This window comes from Brassica napus, chromosome C5 (assembly GCF_020379485.1).
Source record: "Brassica napus cultivar Da-Ae chromosome C5, Da-Ae, whole genome shotgun sequence".
Classification (NCBI taxonomy): Eukaryota; Viridiplantae; Streptophyta; class Magnoliopsida; order Brassicales; family Brassicaceae; genus Brassica; species Brassica napus.
Genome location: NC_063448.1, coordinates 5,147,010 through 5,165,770, shown reverse-complemented (window position 1 = coordinate 5,165,770; position 18,761 = coordinate 5,147,010). Strand labels below are relative to the sequence as shown.

The 18,761-nt window shown below is 36.1% G+C and overlaps 2 protein-coding genes across 2 annotated transcripts; both read right to left on the bottom strand.

Moving 5' to 3' along the window:
• Positions 1 to 4,189: 4,189 nt before the first annotated feature.
• On the bottom strand, positions 4,190 to 6,458 carry LOC106397472 (lactoylglutathione lyase GLX1-like). The gene is made up of 10 exons (XM_013838057.3): positions 6,326 to 6,458; positions 6,112 to 6,214; positions 5,827 to 5,937; positions 5,620 to 5,744; positions 5,417 to 5,481; positions 5,119 to 5,331; positions 4,978 to 5,025; positions 4,806 to 4,904; positions 4,556 to 4,708; positions 4,190 to 4,438 (listed from the first exon to the last, which is right to left on the bottom strand). The coding sequence occupies exons 1-10, from the start codon at positions 6,381 to 6,383 to the stop codon at positions 4,397 to 4,399; spliced, it is 1,017 nt and encodes a 338-aa protein (XP_013693511.2). The 5' UTR covers positions 6,384 to 6,458; the 3' UTR covers positions 4,190 to 4,396.
• Positions 6,459 to 6,813: 355 nt separating this feature from the next.
• Positions 6,814 to 9,966, bottom strand: LOC106380293 (arogenate dehydratase/prephenate dehydratase 1, chloroplastic). Its single transcript, XM_048758000.1, has 10 exons — positions 9,505 to 9,966; positions 8,569 to 8,636; positions 8,384 to 8,476; positions 8,114 to 8,314; positions 7,969 to 8,049; positions 7,787 to 7,882; positions 7,632 to 7,709; positions 7,393 to 7,550; positions 7,232 to 7,313; positions 6,814 to 7,147 (listed from the first exon to the last, which is right to left on the bottom strand). Exons 1-10 carry the CDS (start codon positions 9,758 to 9,760, stop codon positions 7,091 to 7,093), a joined length of 1,170 nt encoding a protein of 389 aa, XP_048613957.1. The 5' UTR covers positions 9,761 to 9,966; the 3' UTR covers positions 6,814 to 7,090.
• Between the last annotated feature and the right edge of the window lie 8,795 nt (positions 9,967 to 18,761).

Below are 18,761 nucleotides of genomic sequence, written 5' to 3'. Positions count from 1 at the left end.
TTGTCTTCTTTGTTAAAATAGTACTTCGTCTAATCAAACAATCCTAATTAACACTTATTAATATATTATACTATATTAGTTATTTTATAATTATTTTTGAAAAATATGTAAATTAATTTTTCATCTAATTTCTATTTTTAATAGAACTAAATCACACCATACTAGACCAAAACAAAATAAAATTCATAACATAAAACTTTTTACAAAATCTCAAGAATCGGAAACCTTTAAAATATAGTGTACATTTCTAATTATCCAATATATATATATATATAGTATTTTGTTGTACTTTATATACAAATTTTTTTTAGGAACATATGACTAATGTCGCGTTTTTGTCACATATTGTTTATATTTTTTTTTGCAATTTAGCAATGGTTTTTAAACTGTTGAATGTTTCTTGCAAAATTTGCGAGATATTTTTTTACATCGCAAAATGTTACAATTTAGTAATGAAAACTTGCAACATATATTTTGGTTGTAGTTTTGCAATAAAATTTTAATGAAATTGGAACGAATATTCATCATTGCAAATATATTGCAATAATCATGGCAAATTTTTAACATAAATGAAGGTTGCAATTTTGTTGTTGCAATATTGCTAATTTCTTGTAGTGTATACTATTATAAATATACATGAAAGTTTATTTTGTTTATTCTTTACTTAAAATATCATGTGAATTACTTTAAACGAAATATTTGTTCATATTATAAAAAAACAAATAAAAAAATATAAATATTTCGATATATAAGCATTGTATAATTTTCACGATGACAAATATGTCTTTCTCTAAGCAAGTAATAAGTAATAACAAGCCATATTGCTAAATTTTTAATACTTGTTACTAATTAATACTTGATTAGATGACGACGAGTATTTAAAAATCAAGACGGATACGAAACAAGTAACAAGTATAAGAAAAGTAATGAGTATTTTTTTTCCAATCCTAAATGCAAGTATAAAAAACAAATATGAACAAGTATTTAATAGATCATGTAACAAATAATGGAGCAAGTAACATGGCAGGTAGCGAGTCAACTACTAAAAATAATATTGATACTTGATACTTGACTTGGTCTTGCAAGTAATGAAAATTGTCGATTTGTTACTTGCCTTAACAACAGCGAGTACTGGAATTTTCGAGGCATGTATGAGTCAAGTAGTGAGTTTGAGGCGAGTAACGAGTAATGATGCCCAGCCCTACTATTAATGTGGTGATACACACATATCACAATTTAAAAGCTTTTTTTTTTGTCGATTGTATTATTAATCCTTCTAGGCAAAAAATTCTAAACGATGAGAACTAGCAAAACAAATATAGAAAAATGATACACCAGTAGGGATCCAAAGTAAACTAACACAAATCTATCTTGCGTGTGGATGACCAAAGATTTTTCATATAAAAGCTCCATATTCGCTTTTGGAATAGTTAAATCTCAAGGGAGATAATCTTCATATTAATCCAAAACCACTACGTTTCAAACTGAATTGGGAACAATTGCCACTCTCTTTTTAATACTCCAGTAGGAGTCACCGAGACGAGACAACTCTTTATATTGCTCTATTGAAAATAATAGAGTCAAAGAGATTACCATTCCATAGATATGTGTGCTGCCTTTCGAAATAACCATAGTTTGCAGCAAGAACTCCATCTCAAATGAAGAACCATCAACGATTGAAGCCGGTAAGACCCGTCGCCACCATCCGTAGTAGATATGTCAATTACCTTTTCTAAACGGTTCATTTGAACCGAAGTTTTTGTATTTCCAAATCCATTGGAAGAAACATACAAAAGAACAATAAAAAACTTTGTCAGATTTAAAATAAATTGACAATCAAACAAATCAAGTTATAGAAAGTAAAGTAAATCAAAGAAAAAAAAGCAAAGCGAATCAAACAAACCGATGTCGGAGCTATAAAAGCCTCCGGCCATCGGTTTGAAACTAAAAAAAAAAAATTCTCTTTTTTTCTCTTGACGGCTAGGGTTTTTAGTACTAGCAGTCTAGCGTGAGCCGGAGGGTTTTAGCGAACGGTTAACAGTAGTTGAATTTAAAAGCAAGCGAACGGTTAACATTTATTAGTTGAATTTAAAAGCATTTCAAGTAGTGACATAACATTACTACATGATAGGTGTGCGTCTATATCTGGAAGTACTCTATCTAATTATAATCCCTGAAATCCATGAAATAATGAAATTGGGAAAATGAGACGTTTATAATTAAGAGGGGAAACGACTAAGGTATGAGCTAAGAGTAGATAGAAAATGTGTTTCAAATCAAAATAGATGAAACAGGAAAGTAAAGCTTTTCCTATTTATGCAAATAAAAGGTTTTAGGGTTCAATTACCGATTGCTATATTTATTAGTAGTAGTTCAGCAGAATAGGCTGCTGAATCTGCTGTTCCTATACAATGACACCGCCCCAACTCTAGTGTGCGCACTAAAACCATACACTTAATTACTTAAATCTTCTTATAGATTTTCATAGGTTTGTTTATTTTAGGTATGTTTCAAGTAATGTAGTTTTGAGTAAATATTCATGTGAATAGTGTGAGCTTAGGATATACACCTAGTTTCGCTACACTAAAGCATTACCGCTAGCGGTTTGTAATAATTTTCCTTGAACAGCATATATACAGTATTACAGTGTCATTTTCTCATACAAACTCGAACGCCAACGTAAAAATTGCGTATTAAACGTTATAAATTCTATGTGACTGATATGTATTTGGGATTTCCCATTGAACTAAATTATCTAGGATGGTTTGGGATTAGTGAAATCAACACATTAACCCTTTTTCTTTGAAAGATAGAATATAATGGGTAAAATCAACACATTAACCTATTTTCTTTGAAAGATAGAATATAATGGGTAAGAATAGAGATGTTATATAGGGCTGCTTGATTTAGGGTTGGCTCAGCCCGTCCAATAATTTAAGAACCTTTACCCTACTACATTATTCTTAAAGTGTTTAGGGGCCAATTTAGGACTGGGTTAAAGAAATAAAGGGTTTTAATCAAGACGATGAAGAAGATGGAGATGACGAAAACGAGGAGGAGGATGGAAATGACTCTGACTGATGTCCATGTCATTGTTTGATCTTTACTTGAAATCATGATGTTAATGTTTTCTATCTTTAAGACATCTAAGACTTTATCTCTATGCATTGGCTATGTTCTATGAACCTCATTTGCAATATTTCTTTGAAGGATGATGTTTTAGTTCATGATTTGTGGTTTTATTCTGGACATCCTCATGGTTGTGTATATATATTTGTATTATGGTCTATCTTGTTGCAGTTTGCTTAGGTTGTCACATTGAGATAAAAATGGGGAAAATGTAAGCTCAGGAAAAAGGAGCTTGACGGATTGTGAAACAGAGGACGTGTTACACACACTGGTGGAAGTGTTACACACACTGGTGGAAGTGTAACGTGCCGTTGCAAGTTAGTTATGAGACGATGACATGTCAATTACTCATTGGGTCCAGGATATTACTTTGGCGTGAAACAAAGAAGATCTGGAAGATTTGGACTTATCATAATATTAGGAAAATAAGATATGGTGTTAAGGGTATTTAACCTGATTACTTGGGGTAGATCTAGGTTAGCCGTTTAAGATTGAAAAAGCGAGAGCAAGAGGTTTGTTCTTGATAGCTGAAGAAAGACGAGTGACCTTGGGTGCAGCTCGTATTTCTGTTTCGCGAGATTAGAAATTGGTCCGTCTCTAGTCGTGTGTGACTGAGAGTAATTCGGATTAAACAAATCTAGGAAGATTGTTTAAGAGATTTCTAATATACAAGAAAGTGTTTTTGGTATCTCGTGTTTTTGTTCCTGTAACTGGTAGTCTCTGAACTTTCAACTAATACTTTCGTAATTAATAAATAAATAATGGTATCGATGGCAAAATGGACTTTGTAATATATCTTTAGGTATTACAAGTTTCAAAATTGAATGGAAAATGATAAGAAAAAAAGAAGGGGTGGGTGGTGGAGGACAAGGCAACCACATCCCCATTGAGTGGTAAGTAATGTTCTTTCTTTATCTTCTTTTAATTTTGTAAAATCAAAATAAATATAAGTATTGCAAATCACAAGAAGAAGTAGTTGTTTGATCTTTGTACTATTTTCTGATACAACTTTCTTGTTGAAACTTTTGTTGTAATCATTCTTTATGTAAGCATGCTTCTATGAATATGAGTCATTGACTCATTGGTTTGGTACCACTTTGGATATATAGTATCGATAAGGCATTTTTTTAAAGTTTTTTTTCATATGGATTTAAAGACATAAAGAACAAGCACATGACACACACTGAACCACATCTACTTATTTTTATAGATCATATTCTAAGTCTTCCTTTATTTCATAAGATCAATTAATGGAAGCCCTGTGATCTCACCCTAGTTCCTTCATAAAGTCTTTGTTGTCTACCAGAACCTGTCATTGTTAATCACCAAACACACCTTTTAGCAAAATCCAAACACTGAATCTAAATGGGCTCTTCAGTACAACTGGACCAGACCAGATTCATCATCTATTTCTCAAATCACTTACCGTTTTCCAGCCATCTGGATCGAGGAATGAGACAATCTTAGTGTCTATTCCAGGAAGAGGTCCTGGTTCTCTAGTGATATCTCCTCCTAGCTCTTTGTTGACTATCTTCACAACTTCACCGCTTTTGTACACATCATCCGTGCCTATTGCAATCTGTTCATTGCATGTAAACCATTTTAACCATCAAAGGAAACAACACAAACCGGTTTGAGACAACCATAAACAATAGGCAACAGTCTTAAGCACACACCTGTGCATATGCATTGCCCTTTTTGTACTCAGTCACGCCATAGTTATAGGCTAGCTCCAAAACTACCGACTCATTATATCCCATCATGCCTATGGTGTACTGTTTCATCCGACCAAAAACAAAGCTCGTTAAGGTAAAATACTTACTTATCGTGACACACTGATTACTTCACCTTGTATTCAGGTTTCTCAATCCTTCTCAAGAGTCTCATCCCAAGGGCCTGCAAGGAATTAAAATTGAGGTATATAAACAAGAAACTCTAGTAATGAATAATCAAAATATAAACAAAACGTTTTCATCTGCGTTGTGTTACCTTTTCATAGAATTTGATGGCGCCGTCAAGGTCACCAACACGAAGCATGACTTGACAGAATGGTTCAGGAGTTGGACCTCTCTGGATGAGCTCAAAAGGGTAACCATCAGGGTCCTTCACAATGGCAATGATGCTGCTTCCACCTTCGACCGGACCAGGTTCTCTGGTGACATTTCCACCCTTGGCACGGACGGTCTCAACCATTTTGTAAACCTAAAACAAAACTTTTCGATCAGGGACTGCCATGCATTTTATTGATTTCTTGAAATCTAAAAATCAAAGAAGGAAGAAGACTTGCATCTTGAGTTGAAATGGTGAAATGCCCAAATCCATCTTCAATTTCATATGAGCTAACACCATAATCTGTAAACATAAAAAAAAATGTTAAAACTCAACATAAGAACCAAGTAGTTTCAGTTTTGTGGTAAAGTGCACAAGTTGATTTTGGAAATATCTGAAAGTGAGTCAATTCTAATAGAAGACAAGAGAGTATATATATAATATAAGTGAGCTCCACAGCGAAGTGGGATTTTTCAGATCCAAAACCCATAAAAGCATTAGAATACTTCTCCTTAGGGACATCTCTTTGCCTCGATACCTTCATGCCAAAGCACTCAGTGTAAAACCTAGTCAAGAATAATAAATAAATAACTAAGTGTTTGTTATAATATAAAATGAAGAAAAAACACTAATGTATGATAGATATACTTGATTGTGCGATCAAGATCACCAACACGGTAGACAACATGGAAGAAACGACGCGTATCATTCTTTGGCCAATCCAACAACTCACCATTTGAAGCAACATCGGCCAATTTTCTGTATTAAAAAAAACAGAGAAAAACAAATTTAACACAAGTATTATCAAAGGAACACTTGGATCCCATAAGACAAATATATAAGATCCAGAAATTAAACATCAATCGCAAGAACGATATCCATCAACCGAATCATGGAAATGTAGAAAGTAGATCATCTGCAACATTAACTCACCTGAGATAAGATGCACGAGGCGAGCAGATACCACTGGACTTGGAACGTCCGTCACTTGAAAAACAATCACTTTCTAACTGACCGACAACTTCTCTGCTGCTGCCTGTGATATAGTGTTACCATCACAGACACATTACAACCGATAGATTCATTATTTTTGGAACGATGAGGTCAAAGCTTCAACCTAACAGTCATGTAGTTGTGATTATATTACCTGAAGACCAAATGTATAAAAAGATGATGAAACAAAGACATATCTGTATTTTAGACATTTTGATTTGTCTGAAAACTCTTCTGCCTATCTACTATTATATATACCTATAGAGATTTAAATTATATTAAATTATAAATCAAAACTACCCTTTTTGGTCAAAACTACCTATTTTAAGATTTTGTAGATATAAACTATGTGTAAATCATATTTCACCATATTAAAAATTTTGTTTGTTTTTATATACGTTTTTCTTTTTCATTAGATTCAAAATTTATTACACCCCCAAAAATATCAAAAAATAGTAACTTCAGTCAAAATATACTTTTTGGTAAAAAAAAAAGAAAAAAAATGTTGACAGCATTTTTTTGTAACACTTTTTTTTTTGTAACACTGTTGACAGCAGTTACGAGGATTTAGTGACAAGCAGGTTCTTACTTTTGGAAAGTATTCATGTCCTGATTTGAACTGAACGATTAGTCTCAATGTCATTTGTTCAACAAAGCACCAGCTTTGGTAATAAAGATTATGAAACTAATCAGAGTTAGACAATCACTAAAATTAATGTACAAGCATGTTCTTAACAATAAGCTAAGATTAACTGTTTGTCTCAGCAATGAAGAGTTTGAAGCTAAGTTTGGAAGATGAGAGAATGGTAAGAGAAGAGTCCTGGGGGTATACCAAAGCCATACAGCTAATTCTTCTGTTTGTTTGTATTCACATGGTTCTGCACTGTATGGCAACATGAAAATTGGAGACTGTCTTCGGTTAACTGACTAGATCCATAGGATAGCAGCCCAGGATACGGATGAAGCTGGTGAATTCCTGCAAAACCATAAGGCAAGATTTTCAGAATCGGTTAGACCTGAGACCGGCTATAAAAGCTCTGGCGTTTGTGAGGACAGAGACCTGTAAATGGCCAAGGGCGTGCTGAGCACATGTTTCAGCCATGGAAGCTTCAAAATCAATGTAGAATAAGTAATCAAAGTACCTGTAGTCATCACAAAAACAACACTCAACTACTTATTAAAAAGATGTGTGCATGCTGTGAACGTTAGAAAACTACTTACTTGGCGCATCCATTGTTAGAACCATCAACCACTCTTAGCGGTCTTCCTCTCTGCGGACGACTTTCTATCTTGGATAAGTTAATGTTTCTTAAAGCAAAAACAGCCAAGGCCTTGAACAGCACACCAGGACCTTCTTCTAGCGAGAACACAATACTTGTCTGACAGAAACATAAGCATTACTATTGAGCATTATAACTTTCAGCTGATTAGTAACTGTATAAGCATCTAAATTTAGATACCTTATATGGTCGATCTGTTCTTGGAATCATAGGATCTCTCGCAAGTATAAGAAACCGTGTCACATTGTTAGCATCATCCTGAAAACCAAGAGCAAAGTATCAACTTAAAGATTGCAGTTGACTTATCAGTAAAGTAGAGGATGTAGAGTAATTACTTGTATGTTCTGTGCAAGAATATCTAGACCATATATATTTGCAGCACGCACACTCGCCACTGCTCCTATACTCCTCTCGCCACTCGAAGAAACAGTCTGAACAATGTTCAATGACTAATTAAGAAGAACAACCTTTTAAGTGAACAGAACTGAACTAAAAAGAAAAAAAAAACACATGTCACCTGAGCAGCAGTAGCAGTGTCTTTTGCAGAGACTCTCTGTATGCCTAACTCGTTAAGTGAATTCACACATTGATCAAGCGCCTGGAGATAAACAAAAAACATCAGTGAACTTAGAGGAGTCTGAAGGAAATGGAGTTAAAAGAACCTGAGGATGGCTTAGAACGCATTTAATATCTTCTTTTTGAACACCAGGCACTCCCAAGAGACAGTGATTAACAGGCAAATGAACTTCTTGGGCAATGTGAAGCCTATGACGAAGAAGCAAATCATAGTTACGGTGGATACTACCACCTACTGAATTCTCTATCGGTAATACTGCTTTATCCACCAACCAAAGCTCCACAGCCTGAAAATAATATCCATATCATATGAAAACATAGTGTAGTGTGTATGGAGGTGACACTTAGATCAAAACCTGGAACGCAGTTTCAAACTGGTCACACGGTACGGTTTCACAATTTGGATATGCTTTTAGTGCTGCTGTCTCGCTATATGCACCTGGTATGCCCTGCAATCGGCTAGTGTTCAATGTAAGCACAAGCAAATGAAAGAAAGAGAACATTCATATTTGCAGGTTAGGTGAGGAAAGTAGTGCTTCACCTGAAACGAGATTCGCACTTTTGAATCATCCCAAGCAGAAGAGGTAAGACTGTTTGCAGTTAGCGGTTCTGAAATGGGAAGATATAAAAGAGGTAATAAGATTAAAGCTAAGTGAGTCCATGAGAGACAATGTATTTGGTCACATGATGCTTCTGGGGCTTGGTACGTTACTGTTTGTTAACAACCTACGTTTTGATTCATGATGCTAGACGCCAAGAAAGATCAAATGCAGCTAATATGGAAGAAATATTTTAGAATTAACATAACATATGGAGTACTACTTCAAGGACTATAATTGAGTTTCATAATACTTTTAGGCTCGGTACGTTACTTTACTAACTACATTCGGAGAAACCAGTATCTTTCACACTCAAAATTTATCGTGTAGCCAAGCCCTATGGGGACCTTAAAATGACACCGATTGATTAATTTATGAGACTAGATGACAAGAAAGGTCAGTTCCGAAACATCAAATGCAGCTACTAATATGGAGGAGAAAACTTAGCATTAACGAAACATATCTAAGACTACAGGACAAGAAAGATGAGTTCCGAGACATCAAATGCAGCTACAAATATGGAAAAAGGATTCTCAATATTGCCATATTTTCTTATGAGACTACAAGACAAGAAAGTCTGAATCTGAAACATCAAATGCAGCTCCTGATATGGAGAAAAAAAAAAGAATCTAGTATTAACAAAACATATATCAATACACACTACACTATGTTTCATGAATGATCCACAACATCTCCACCAGCAATGATATCTCATCTGCTTAAACAAAGATTCCCACAAAATGAAAATTCAGCTAAACAATCCCCCTATAAAAATTACAACTTTCGAATTGGATTATAGCAAGTCAGACACAACCAATCTCAACGTTTCCACGTGAAGGTCATAAAACAACATGAGAAGGGGGAAGAGTATGACTCACTAGGAAGCATACTCAAGTCTCTATGAAAAGTTTCCAGCTGGGGCCTCTCCTGAGTCAGACCCATTTCATCAGAGGGCTTCTTGAGCTCACGTCCGTACGGAACATCCCCTCCAACGGCAGTGATGGCCCTCTGGGAAGCCGAGGAGGAGCATTCCCAGAGGCATATACGACGCCGTTTAGTGTCGAAACCCAGCAGAGGGTAATGATAATACGCCGTCTGGGGACAGACCCAAATGGGGAAACACCTCAGAGCCATAGCAAAAAAAAGTTGGTAGCTTTCGTCCAGACGACAAGATCGGGCAATGCGAAAGAGGAATCTGGTGGGATTAGGACAACAAAAGTGTCAATGGAAAAAACGAGTTTGGTAGGAAAGTATTAGAGAGAGTCCTAAATGTCTCAACAAAAAAGTCTGTTTTTTTGGTCTTTTAAAGGAAGAGCAGACTTGGAAACTCAGACGGAAAGGCCCACACTTGGCAGACGTTACTTACACACACACGCACATTTATAGTGTTTTCTATTATTAATGTAGTTTGGTGAAGTTGACTGATAAAACTGAAATAGATTTTTCCGTCTGTCAACAACAAATAGTTTTTGTTCACGTTTTAAATGGCACTTTTAATTATATAACTGTCTCTTAGGATTCTAATTCGATGAAGAGAGAATGTGTGAAATGTCCGTAGGCTTGGATAAGGGAAAAAAGGACTATCATTTTTGCCATAGAAGGACGAAACTGTCCCTGTTTTAGAATCGGTGGTCGTACGAAGTATGTGTCAGACTGTAGAGATACAGAGATTTGGTGGGAAGCCGTTCCGAGGAATAGGCGTGACAGGAGGATGCGCTGCATACGATGGTTCATTGGTTAAAGAGGGGTTTCGTACATGTTAATAGAAAAGTTAGTGTAAAAAAATAAATTATTCTTTAGTCGTAACTGAATGACAAAGTAGGTAAATGTATAGTTAACAAGTAACAAAATGGACAAATCTACATGATATAACTTAACAATTTTTAACAGTAAATAAACGTAGTTAGCAGGTACTCATAAAAGTAACAAACAACGAATGATATACCCAGTCATGGTTCTGTATATAACCAACTTAATACCCGTAACTAGATCAGTTACCATGTAAATGTGACAGTAACAAACAATGTATGGGCTATCAACCAAGGTACTAAACAAATTTGCAGCTTCTAACGTTTTCTGTTATCCAACTTCGGATAACAAGTAAAGAAGGTGAAAAAGCGTGATGTTAATCGAAACGGACTCATCTGATGAAATGAAGATCGTCAAACTAACGAGTGATGGGATAATCAGTCTTCAGGAAGTGGTAACCGAACCTCAAAATCAAACATGACTCACTTTAGCCATAGGTATGCGGGTGGATGGTCATTCTTATTCATATAAGTACGACTTATATTTTTTGTTGTAGTAGCTAAAAAAGGGTTTACCTGTTATCATTTTTGTTAGCTGCTACGGATGGAACTGCTGCTGTGCGTGTAGGGTCAACATCAAAGGGGAAGGAAAAGGTTACATATCCAAATAATGATGGAAGTCAGTTATTAAATTTACAGATTGGTTCTGCTTCTGGCGATGCAGCCTACGGCAGGGCTGATATTGAGCCAAATGATTAAGAGGCTAAGGAGTGTGAGATATTAGGTGAGTCAAATGTTAATTGATATATTCATTAGTACCAAGTTCTACAGGTTGCAGTTGATAAATTATTCTTTAGTCGTAACTGAATGACAAAGCATGCAAATGTATAGATAACAAGTAACAAAATGGACAAATCTACATGGGTACTCATAAAGGTAACAAACAACGAATGACATACCCAGTCATGTTTCTGCATATAACTAACTTCATACCCGTAACTAGATCAGTTACCATGTAAATGTTGACATTAACAAACAACGTATGGGCTATCAACTAAGGTACTAAACGAATTTGCGGCTTCTAACGTTTTCTATCAACTAAGGTAATAACGTGCTGACCAAACGCCCCCGATAATGGAGGGTTCTCATCAATAGCTAGAATCTTTCTGAAAGTCGAGTTTCACAGGAACTCCAACTCCTCTGGTTCAAGCGCGTCGATAATCAACTCTTTCTTCTTGATTTTGTGATACGAGTTGATACGCTCGCCACACGGTTCGTCACCAACGGCGAACATACTACGAGGAAGTGGTATTTCGTCCATCTCAAAGGTTTAGGAGAAATAGAAGTGAAAAATTAGGGATTTAGTGAGGGACCGAAATAAGGATTCGAGGTGAATTGACTGGAAAAGCAGATGAAGAATGAATCGACGAAAAATCTAAAAAGATGGACGAAACGAAAAATGGTGGTTGGAGAAACGCGATTAAATGCGTCGCTTTGATGCTGAGGAATGAAATCGAAAGTGGAAAGATATGAAAAATGGGACTGTTTAGCTTCCTTCTCAAAAAGGTACGAGACAATGAATTATCCACTGGTTGGGTGGGAGCACTCTGAATTACAAAAATAGTTTCAAAAAGTATTTTCGAATTAAAAAAAAAAAATTTGAAAAAAAAAATTAAAAAATATTTTTTTAAAAAAAAATTATAAAAAAGTTCAAATTTGAAAACATATAATCTAAAACTATAAAAAAAATATTTTTATTTTTTTTATTTTTTTAATTTTTTTTATATATCTAGGTTATTATGGTCTTTTTACCTACTAAATGAAACATTTTGGTTATTTTCCTCCTTGTGATCTATTTTTGTGATCAAAACTTGAAAATGATCTATTTAGAAGAATTGCCCTTATTTTTATTTGATTTTTTTTACTTTATATTGTTTCTGAATAAAACATGATTATGACTGGATGTTACATCTGGTAGATAAAACCAGCTCATGATTTACTTCTTTTTTTTTTTTTTTTTGACGTCAAAAGGCCATTCTATTACTCAAACTTGAGGTGGTCTGGGTAACCAAACCGTAATAGAACAACCAATAAAATGCAACTCCCTATGGAAAGATCTAGCAGTCTTAGCTAAAAAATCAGAAGTCTGATTGCGCGCCCGTGGAACATGAGTGATTTTGAAGTCCGGAAAGCATATTTGTAACGTTTCTATCCTCTTCAATTTTGTCGCAAAGTTTGGCCAAGCTTGTGGGTCCTTTATCATTGCAATCAGTTCCTTACAGTCTGTCCCGAACTTCTGACATGTTGAATGTTGAAGCATGTTCTCCATCGCTCATCCAGTGTTTCTACTTCCGAATGCAAAGCTCATTCGCGTCGCGAAATATTTTTTGTCCCCATAAGTTGAATGTTCCCAGCAGTGTCCATCCATACCAATCCACATCCACTAAAGTGAACTGATGATATCCAAGATCCATCTAACAAGCAAATATTAGCGAAGCTTATGGCTTGGGGTTCCTCAGGATTATTTTCTTCTTCATTTACTAAAAATTATGGGTTTTGCATTTCTTGCCAGCGAAATCCTTTAAGAAAACTATATAATATCATATTTTAAGTTTAAAGTAAGGTTAATTTGCTGAATATTCAAAATGGAAATGTAAATTAAGTAGGGCCCTGATAGTTTTTTCATCTAGATAGAGATGAAAGTTTTGTTCGTTTAGACACTAAAAGTGCAATTCATCCAGATGACTTTCGAAAATTTAGGCTTAATTTTAAAGTTCATTCAGCAGAACCAATTTGGACCATTTGGATGGAGATGGTTCATTCAATAAGGTATAATGTCTATTATGCCCCCGGTGTAATTCACAAATTACAAACCTAAACATAATATCATTTTGTCACACACGAAAACTGACAAAACCACAAAACACATTTTCCCGTGAAACTTAAAAATGAATTTTTCACGCCAAAACCCTAAAAACGCATTTCCAGAATTTTATTGCAAAAAACGTGTTTTCCTGCCAAAATTGAAAAACGTGTTTTCCCCCAAAAAATAGCAAAACATGTTTTCATGCCAAAATCACAAAAACGCATTTTCACACCAAAACCACAAAATGTGTTTTCCCGCCAAAACCGAAAAATGTGTTTCCCGCCAAAACTGCAAAACATGTTTTCTCGTGAAAACCGCAAAACATGTTTTCCCGCCAAAACGCATTTTCCTACGAAAATTGCAAAATAGTGTTTTCCCGCCAAAACGCAGTTTCCCGCGAAAACCGCAAAAACGTATTTTTCCGCCAAAACTCATTTTCCGCGAAACCTGAAAATTGCGTTTTCATGCCAAAACTACAAAAATGTGTTTTCACGCCAAAACCACAAAAACGTGTTTTTTCGCCAAAACCGTAAAACGTGTTTTCTCGCCAAAACCAAAAATTGTCGTTTTCCTACCAAAACCGAAAAATCTTGTTTTCCTGCCAAAACCGAAGAACGTGTTTTCCCGCCAAAATTGAAAATCTTGTTTTCCCGCCAAAACCGCAAAAACGCATTTTCCACCAAAACCATAAAACATGGTTTCTCACCAAAACCAAAAATTGTATTTTTTCCGCCAAAACCGAAAAAATCGTTTTCCCGCCAAAACCAGAAAATCTTGTTTTCCCACCAAAACCGAAAAACATGTTTTCCCGCTTAAACCGAAAAATCTCGTTTTCCCGCCAAAAACGTATTTTCCCGCCAAAAGCGCAAAAACGTGTTTTCTCGCCAAAACCAAAAATTGTATTTTCCCGCCAAAATCGAAAAATTTTGTTTCCCGTCAAAATCGAAAAATTTTGTTTCCCGTCAAAATCGAAAAATCTCGTTTTCCGCCAACACCGAAGTTACAATCGGTTTATTATTAATACTCTTTTTAGTTTGAAACTCTAAAGTTTTTTTTTTCAAATACATGTTTATCAATATTTATGTTGATTAGAAATTATTATTGTAGTAAAATTTTAACATATGATTAAATCAACACAATGGTATTTTGGTAATTTGTTTACTAAACTCATTTGGATGGAAATAAAAATAAAGAAACAAACATAAGATCCATTTAGATGGTTCATCTAGATGAGCTATATGGATGGACAAACAAACACTCACAAAAATCTGAATGTATTATCTGGATAGATCATAGTACATACAAATGAATCATCTGGATGGAGATGAAAGATGGTGAAACGAACAGCCCCTAGATATCATTGATTTTGACATAATTAATAAACTAACATTTAGCATATCTTTTCCGGTTATGCCCCCTCCAATTGCAAATGGTCGGTTAAAGTGAGAAAGTAAATGATGTGATCGGTTGTAAAACTCCACTATTAATTATTACACCACGTAATGCCACTAACACTACATGTTTGTTTACCACATAAATATGCATCCAAATAGTATAAGACTCCAAATCTATTCATAACTCCAAAATACTAAACCTTACTCCAAACTCCAACCCTCACCCCTAAATACTAAACCTTAAACCATAATTGTAAATCCAAATATAAATATATATACTCAAATCAAGGAAGTATAAACTCTAATCGAAACCCTAATGTAAAGCTAAACCCTAATAAAGGAAGTATAAACCCAAATAGAATGTATATAATATGGTTTATTATACCCAAACCTTTACTTAATAAATATAAACTCTAGGCAGAAACCTATAAACTCAAATACAATCTATAAATTGTTTTCTAATATTAAACACTTGAAAACACATTTACTTGGTTAGGAGGTTGCATATTTTTTTATTCCATATAGCCTAAATAGTATAGTAAACGAATGTTTCAAATAATAAAATTTGTCCAACACTAAAAAAAATGAATTTCATATTACAATCAATCACAAAAAATGATAGAGAAGAAAACTATCAAATTTCAAAACATGACATATTATTACATTTTCAAGGAGTAGTATAGAAATATGTCTCACATAGTATGATAACCTTACATAAATACTACACTTGAAAATATATAATATACTATTCATTTTACCGAATATAGTATAGACGATGATTTCATCTTTTTCAATTTTTCTTTTTCTTAGACATGCTGATACGTATTCATTTCACTCACAATCATTATTCTTCACCATCATATAGAGATCGTCTTCATCTCCTCTCTTTTTTCGACACGGCGGCGCTTTTACCAACCCGTCGTCGTTATTCTTCACCACTGGATTTGTAAAACAAAAACAGAATGTAAACAAAAGCATGTTTGTGAGAATCAATAATTTAAGAAAAGGGCGAAAAGAAATGAAAGAGTTGTTGTGTGTGCTCACCGTCTTCACCTTCATCGTTGTCTTTTCTTTATCACAATTGGTTGTTCTTCTCGTGAGAAAAAAAATCAATTCAAGAAGATATTTGAGTAATGAAATACCACATTTTATCTTTTACAGTTACAAATTATTAATTAAATTTTGTTTTCTTTGTGCAGATTTCACCGGTTGTATACACGGTATACTGACATTATTATATAAAAGACACAATACATATTTGCAACTTAAATCTTTTTATCATACAATAAATTATTATTTGTTTGAAGGTTATATAAGGCAATTTCCCTTAAAAATGTCATAGTTGTTGTTTAAACTCACTCTTTAGGTGATGAAAAAAAAAAGAAGAGAATACGACCCGAGAACCTCCGGTAAGAAAATCCTAGCTCCGGCCCGCCGCCTTCGACGGTGTCGGAGGCGATTTCCTCAACCCTCTCTCTCATTTTCTCTTTGCTCTCCTCTTCCTCTTCCATTTCCAAGTCGATATGCAATTTGCTCTGTAACTCTCGAGTTCCACCGGTGATGCTTCGGTTTCAACGGAGGCCGGACTTGTTTTCTTATGGAGAAAAGGCGAGGCTCAAGATACGGCAGAGGAATGGTGAGTCGGCTTTTAGGACTGATGATTAAGTCAGATCTAGTTTTCCCATTTCAGATCTCCGGCGGAATCATCACGGAGACGGCGCGTGCTCTGATGAGTCGCCTCATTTACCACAGATCTACTTTCCCAGGAGGCGGTGAGGCTGATGGAAGAGTTGTTCAACGAGTGGGTTAGAAGACTATCCTCTGTCTCTTGGGGGGGGGGGTTCATTGTGATGTTCCAACATCCCACCATTGACGACGAGCCTCAGGTTCTGTCCGGTGGTGGAGGTTTAAACCGTTGAAAGATTTGATTAGTTGGACTAGTTAGACGAGTTCGCCGCTTCCCGTCATCAAGGTCCGCTTTTGTAGTTTCAGTTTGTTTTGGACGTTTGGTCACCATGGTTTGTGATAGGTGTTGCTGGTGACTATGGGTATAGTTTGGGAAGCGCCTTAGGGTGATGAAATCATTGGTACTTGGTCTGAATTCAATCTCTTGGAGACTATCGGTCCGTCTAGGAATGGTTTCGGGATTAGACTTGTCCTGTCTACTAGTATATTTATTTTCATCGTATCTTAGAGGCATGCCAGTCCCAGTGCGAGAAGTTTCTGTGTTTGGTGTTTGACGGGTTCAATGGCAGATTTCTCCTTTTATGGTGGTGATTGCAGTGAGCTTTCGTCGGTCGGAGTGTTAATGAGTGTTATGGGTTTGGATCGTCGAGGCTTGATTGTGTGAAGGGTTATGGTGAGCTTCTATCTAGGTGTAAAGTGGACGTCAGAGAGTGCGTTCAAACTGTATCCGAAAGTTGTGTGGATCGTGAAGTGATTCTTCTTGTCGGGTTGTGAAGCTTTGGGTCTTGGTTACGAGTAGGGATGGTATCGTTTGGGAGGCCATAGGCGGCAGCGATAGATCCGGATTAAGAAGACTTGGTGTCTTGGGTTCTTCAAGCGGACGGTATCGGGTGGCTGCCGTGGGCAGCAGGCAGCAGCGATATGTCTAGCTCATTGCCTATTGCTATTTAGGAGGTTTGCTACATTGGAGTGTCTTATGCTTAAGTGTAGCTGTGTTTAGGTTGCTGTGTTTATTGTGGTTTGGTCTATGTTTTATCAAGGTTGTGTTAGTAAGTTTTCCTTGTTGTGGGTCTAAGCTGCTCCGTTGTGGGCTTTAGTTGCCTTTTTGGGCTTTGGTGTGTCCGACATGTTGTGGATCTAAGTGATGTTAGGAGTTTTCAAGGCTCCTAAGACAAATGTTGTAGTATAAAAGATTGTCGAACCAGTTCTGAGAGATATAAAAGCACCGAGAATGCAAGTACTCACTTAATCTAAGTGCAACCAATGATTTAAATGGGTTTTAAGCTATGACTAAAACTAGAAAACAATAACAGAATGATACTTTCTTGACTAAGGGAAAAGAGAACTCATGGGCATAGGGATTAGACCTTGGGTGATTAAGTGTCGAACTAAGGATGGCAAATGATCAATCAAACTATCAACCTTAAGCCTAGACACAATTCTAAACAAGCTCTATGTCTAGATGAATGCTCATTTGCTAACATATCTCAAACATCAAATGTCTTTGGTTGAATAATATGAAAGCAATCATTACTAACAAGTCTATTAGCTATCTTAGCATCTTTAACAACAAATGTCTTTGGCAAAGTATACTAAAAGCCTAGGAGAGTTGTCTCAGGCATTTCATCAAACACCTTTCGGGTGGGAAATGCCTATTGATCAACTTTTGAGTGATCAACTCAGAAGATGCATTAAGAATACTCTACTAGCAAGGAACAAGAATGATCTACACTAAAACATCCTAGAACTAACCTAATCACCCTTAATCTCCCTAACCCATGAATTCAAAAGGTGATTACTCACTAATCTCCATGATTCCTCTTAAACCCATATTGGATTTCAGATTAATCATGTAAAGAAATAGATAAGAAATCAACAAGAACACAAGAACATAACAATCAAAAATCCAAGAGATGAACTTCTCAAGCCAGTTTTTGTGTATTTCCCAATAGATCCAAGATAATCTGCCTGCCGGCTACAAAACATGTTTAAAACATAGGTTTTTCCAAGTGCAAAACGTCCAAAATAAATTGCAAAAAGGTCCTCGGGAAATCATGATTTTCGGCAGCAAAGTAACGCGGAGCGACCTCGGCACGTCGCTGCGAGAGGTCGCTCCCGGGTCGTTTCTTCGCGAGCGACCTGGCTGTGTCGCTCCGAAGACGTCGCTCCCGGGTCATCTCGCCATGGAAACGCGAGCGACTTGAGCTGGTCGCTCTGGCTGGTCGCTCTGGCTGGGAGCGACCTTGGTAGGTCGCTCTGAGGGGTTGCTCCAGGATGCTCGACTTTGGTGCCTCCGGACGAGAGGACGCGAGCGACCTTGGTGTGTCGCTCCAACAAGTCGCTCCGGACTTCGGGAGCGACCTCAGTGGGTCGCTCTGAGAGGTCGCTCCGGGCTTCGTTTTGTGCTTCCACCGGGATGAAATGGCGAGCGACTTCTCCGC

Excerpts from the sequence above, each read along its gene's own strand:
- LOC106380293 (XM_048758000.1), bottom strand. The coding sequence starts at position 9,760 with ATGGCTCTGAGGTGTTTCCCCATTTGGGTCTGTCCCCAGACGGCGTAT. Across the intron at positions 8,315-8,383 it reads AGTTTGAAACTGCGTTCCAG|GCTGTGGAGCTTTGGTTGGT; the intron begins GTTTTGATCTAA and ends TATTATTTTCAG. Across the intron at positions 7,710-7,786 it reads TTCTTGCACAGAACATACAA|GATGATGCTAACAATGTGAC; the intron begins GTAATTACTCTA and ends CTTGGTTTTCAG.
- LOC106397472 (XM_013838057.3), bottom strand. The coding sequence starts at position 6,383 with ATGTCTAAAATACAGATATGTCTTTGTTTCATCATCTTTTTATACATT. Across the intron at positions 5,482-5,619 it reads CGCTGTGGAGCTCACTTATA|ATTATGGTGTTAGCTCATAT; the intron begins TTATATATATAC and ends TTATGTTTACAG. Across the intron at positions 5,332-5,416 it reads TCACCATTTCAACTCAAGAT|GTTTACAAAATGGTTGAGAC; the intron begins GCAAGTCTTCTT and ends GTTTTGTTTTAG.